The 4,491-nt window shown below is 37.7% G+C and overlaps 1 protein-coding gene across 1 annotated transcript; it reads right to left on the bottom strand.

Moving 5' to 3' along the window:
* LOC113424754 (olfactory receptor 5AR1-like) lies at nucleotides 1–2,359 on the bottom strand. Its single transcript, XM_087953805.1, has 2 exons — nucleotides 1,472–2,359; nucleotides 1–18 (listed from the first exon to the last, which is right to left on the bottom strand). The coding sequence occupies exons 1-2, from the start codon at nucleotides 2,357–2,359 to the stop codon at nucleotides 1–3; spliced, it is 906 nt and encodes a 301-aa protein (XP_087809931.1).
* Between the last annotated feature and the right edge of the window lie 2,132 nt (nucleotides 2,360–4,491).

Raw genomic sequence — 4,491 nt, 5'->3', positions numbered from 1 at the left:
TCAAAACGCCATTTGGACCTGTTTCCCACAGAAAAGAAAGCACCGGGAGCCACAAAACCTTTCCCATGCCTGACTATTTCCTGAGCAGCCACAAAAGACATGATAGCAGTGTTTCAATATTTGAGGGGCTGCCACAGAGAGGGAGGGGTCAAGCTATTTTCCAAAGCATCTGAAGGCCAGACAAGGAATAATGGATGGAAACTGAACAAGGACAGATTCAACCTGGCAATAAGGAGAAACTTTCTGACAGTGAGAACAATCAACCAACAGCTTGCCCTCGGAACAGCTTGTCCTCAGAAGTTGTGGGAATGTCATCACTTGAGACTTTCAAGAAGAGATTGGACTCCCATCTGTCAGAAATGGTGTGGGTCTCCTACTTGGGCAGGGGGTTGGACTAGATGACCTACAACGTCCCTTCCAATTCTGATTATCTGTTATCTGTAAAACTAGCATATATAGTTGAATTAAAGATTTTGTTTTCTTCTGAAACTTTTCTTTTCTTGGTTTTATCCATGGTTAAGCTACTGGGGGTCGAAAAGCTCAATAATTAGCATGCCAGTGGGTGTCACACATTGACAGTTGTGATGCATATTTTGAGAGACAGGGAGCTCCAGCAAAGGGATGAAAGAGCCACATGTGGCTCCAGAGCCGCGGGTTGCTGACCCCTGAGATAGACTGAGCAAAAGATGTCATTCTACTTGTAGACAGCTGTGCCTACCTCGAAGTAGAGCAATGAACTGGACGAGCAAAAAGCAGAGATTGCCTCTCAATAAGTATGGGAAAGAAGAGCCAAACCCAACACTCTTGTTTGAGATCCATCAATGACTAATCAAATCTCCTGAATGAGAATACTAAACCTAAGTTAAATGCACCTACATTAAGTATGACTATGTGATAGATGCTTTAAGAAAAGGGATTTGTTAAACAGATACTACCCATAGAAGAAAAGCTACATAGAAGAAGCTTTTGCCTACAGATTGACAGTGTGTTCTTCAAGAGATTATGGGAGTTGTGAATCAGCATAGGAAACTATGAAAGGCAGGAGATGGGGTATAGTTAGTTAGGGATTTGTTCTGAACTTGACTTTTATTCTCTCTGCTTTTTGTTTATGAGGTTGATAATCTCTGAGTCTTTTTTTCCTGCCTTTGCCCCTCTGTCTAGATGCATACATTCTTGGTTATATGGTTATACTGGTAGAATGTAGAGCTAGAAAAGGCTACATCTTTTCCCCTTACTTCCTCAATTTTTATTTTTATTTTTTGATTAAAATAAAAAGGCTGCTCAGGTTCGTTTCCTGCTTTGAGGAATACCTTCCATATAGATAAATTCTCTTCCTTCCAATTTTAAACAGAGTGGCACATTAGATCATACATTTAGATAAAACGCTTCAGTTTGTCTGCTTTCATAAACATCTCATGCCCTTTAAGAAAGCCATCTCCACTGCCTGCCTCCTTCTCAAGGCATTTTTGACTTCCTTGTTCCTCAGGCTATAGATCAAAGGATTCAGCATTGGAATCATTATGGTATAGAAGACGGAGGCCCATTTATCCTGATCCAGAACATAGTTGGAACTTGGGCGCAGGTACATAAAGACCGTTGTTCCATAGAAGATGATTACAGCTGCCAGGTGGGAGGCGCATGTTGAAAAAGCCTTTTGTTTCCCCTCAGATGAATTAATCCGTAGGATTGCTGTCAAGATGAATGCATACGACACCATAATTTCTGTTGAAGTAAATATTCCCAGGATTGTTGCAAAAACAAAGAGCACCATTTCGTTGATGCTTGTGTCAGTACAAGAAAGAGACAGCAAAGGGGGAACATCACAGAAAAAATGGTTGATGACATGGGAGTCACAAAAAGAGAGCTGAAAGGTAGAAGCTGTTTGTGTCACTGCATTCACCAAGCCAATGAGGTAAGATCCAGCCACCATCACAGTACACACTTTGGGGGACATGGTAACCACATAGAGGAGAGGATTACAGATAGCCACGTAACGATCATACGCCATCACTGCCAGGAGGATACACTCAGTACTTGCACAGAAAATGAAAAAATACATCTGTGCAGCACAATTAGCATATGAAATGCTTTTCTCGTCTGCCAGTATGTTTGCTAACATTTTTGGGGCAATGGCTGAAGAATACCCAAAATCTAAGAAAGACAAATGACTGAGGAAGAAATACATAGGGCTCTGAAGCTGAGAGCTTATTCTGATTAATATGATCATCCCCAGATTGCCAGTCAGTGTAATTAAATAGATAATTAGTATCACAATAAAAAACAGCAGCTCCATCTTTGGACTATCCACTAAACCTACCAAAATAAATTCAGTCATCTTTGTGTGGTTTTCTTCAATCATTTCTCTTCAGTAATTAAAAACTGTTGAAAGACAAATGTCTAGTCTCTTCAATGGCATCAGATCTGTAATATATAAAAAAGGATGTTTTATAAGGATCTGTATCTTCTCCAAGGCTTTGCAGATGAAGCTTAGCTGCCACTGATAATGCAAAACATCAGGATGTGCAATAAATCAAAACAAAGACCTTTAAATTTAATCACGAAGAAATATTCCTCAACAATCCTTTTTCTGATATATCCCCATGATGCTGTTTTGTTTTGTTTTTATAGGTTTTTAAAAACAAATATAAACAAACAAAACATAAAAACATCAAGCTATCTTCCATATGTGTACATACAGTGTACCGGTTGGTTTACAAATTGTTTTGTGCTTCCATTTCATAGTCTTCAATTACAATTACATTGCATATAATCTCATATTTTCAATCAAAAATTAAATACCTTAGTATCATTATTAATCAACCATTTGACTAAACTTTTATTCATTCATGTTTTACAAGATAATCATAATTTACTTAGTTTATTTTATAACAGTTCATATTATCATCCCAAATCTATCCTAAAATCATTTTGTAGATATAATAAGAAAGAAGTACATCTTTATATATTTATTATTTTCTAAAAGTCTACACATTTCATTACTGTATTTTATTGTCTAACCATTGATAGAAAAGATCCCAAATTTTATAAAATAGTTTATCCTCTTGTTCTCTAATTTCAAATGTCAATCTACTCATTTCAGCACATTCCAATATTTTCTTAATGATTTCCTCCTGTGATGGTGTGTTCTCATTTTTCCAGTTTTTAGCAAATGCAATCCTAGCCGCTGTTAATACATTTACAATCAGGTATTTCAAGTCTTTACTCCGCCCTCTCCCATGATGCTGTTTTTATCTTATCTCCAACCCATCACCACAGGAAGCATTAACTCAGACTTAGCTTTTCTGCTCTTAAAATATTATTTTCCTCTGCAGCAGGAAACATGATAATTTTACTGCAGATACAAGCTAAGACACTTCATTGGTCATTCAAAGGGTAGTGAGGCCAAGTAACTCCTAGAAGATGGATCTACACTTGGCAGGTGAAGTTCCTAAGCATCTTTTGATCATTCTAGGTTGATACGCTCATACTATTCTCCTGCCAGTCCCTGGATACTATTCTCCAAGGACTTTTTGATTGTGGAAGAAGAATTGTGTGATTTTTTCAAACTGCACTCTCCCCAAACTGAACCAGAAGTCTTGGCTTTGAAAGAGGGTTCATCATAGGGAGAAGCCTGAGAAGTGAAACCAGCTTTGTTTCTGCTTAGTCATCCACAGCCATGATCTGCTGTGAAACAGGTTTATTTTGAGCACACATTTAATGCTCTGTGGCACATAACCTACCTTAGCTTCAAAATAAACAAAATAAATAATAGCTAACTGACAGCAGCAATGGGAGATAATTGCTCAGCAGTTAGCCAAACTCATTTCCAATGCACCAACTCAAAACACTTGCATGCCAAAGTGAATTTTGACAGATGGTTAAACCTGCCATTCAAGCTATCTATCAAACCTCAATTACTCCCCAGTACAGCCTTAGCCTTTGTAAAGATTATGATTCATGGTGCTTGGCAGGAAGGATAGGAAATAAAGCCAGGGGAATCCAGCAGTCCATTTCTTTAACTATTGTTGCATAAAATTGAAGACACCATTTTTTAGTGGCAACCCAAAACAGTATGTACAGAGGCAAAATTGGGAGCAGTGAGGGTTCAAAGTCTAGCAGACAGCATTTTAACTGGACAGCATGGTAATATTTAATGACAGAATAATTTTGACATAGGAAGTCATTTAGCAGCATCTCAGTCTTAACTCATGTACATATCTATACAATTTTTCTAAATTTTCATTTCTGTATTAAGGCAGCAATGAACGTCAAAAAAAAAAACCTCTTTGCTGAAGGAGTGTTTAAAACCTATTTAACATATCATTCTGTTTTTACAGTAGTCAAGCAGATACCCGTGAGATACTCAGGTTATGAGGACAATAGCAATTGATAATCAGAAGTACACTATTGGTACTGAGTTTATAGCAACTGATGTCCAGCTCTTCTTTAGCAGTCCTATGCATGCATTCTTTTCTATAGAATTTTGGGCAA

This window comes from Notechis scutatus, chromosome 1 (genome assembly GCF_049901735.1).
Source record: "Notechis scutatus isolate UNSWTSFEM ecotype Mainland chromosome 1, rNotScu1.2, whole genome shotgun sequence".
Classification (NCBI taxonomy): domain Eukaryota; kingdom Metazoa; phylum Chordata; class Lepidosauria; order Squamata; family Elapidae; genus Notechis; species Notechis scutatus.
Note: the sequence above shows the minus strand (reverse complement) of the source record. Positions and strands in the feature narration are given on the sequence as shown.

Coding starts and splice junctions, on each gene's coding strand:
- LOC113424754 (XM_087953805.1), bottom strand. CDS start 2,359: ATGATTGAAGAAAACCACACAAAGATGACTGAATTTATTTTGGTAGGT.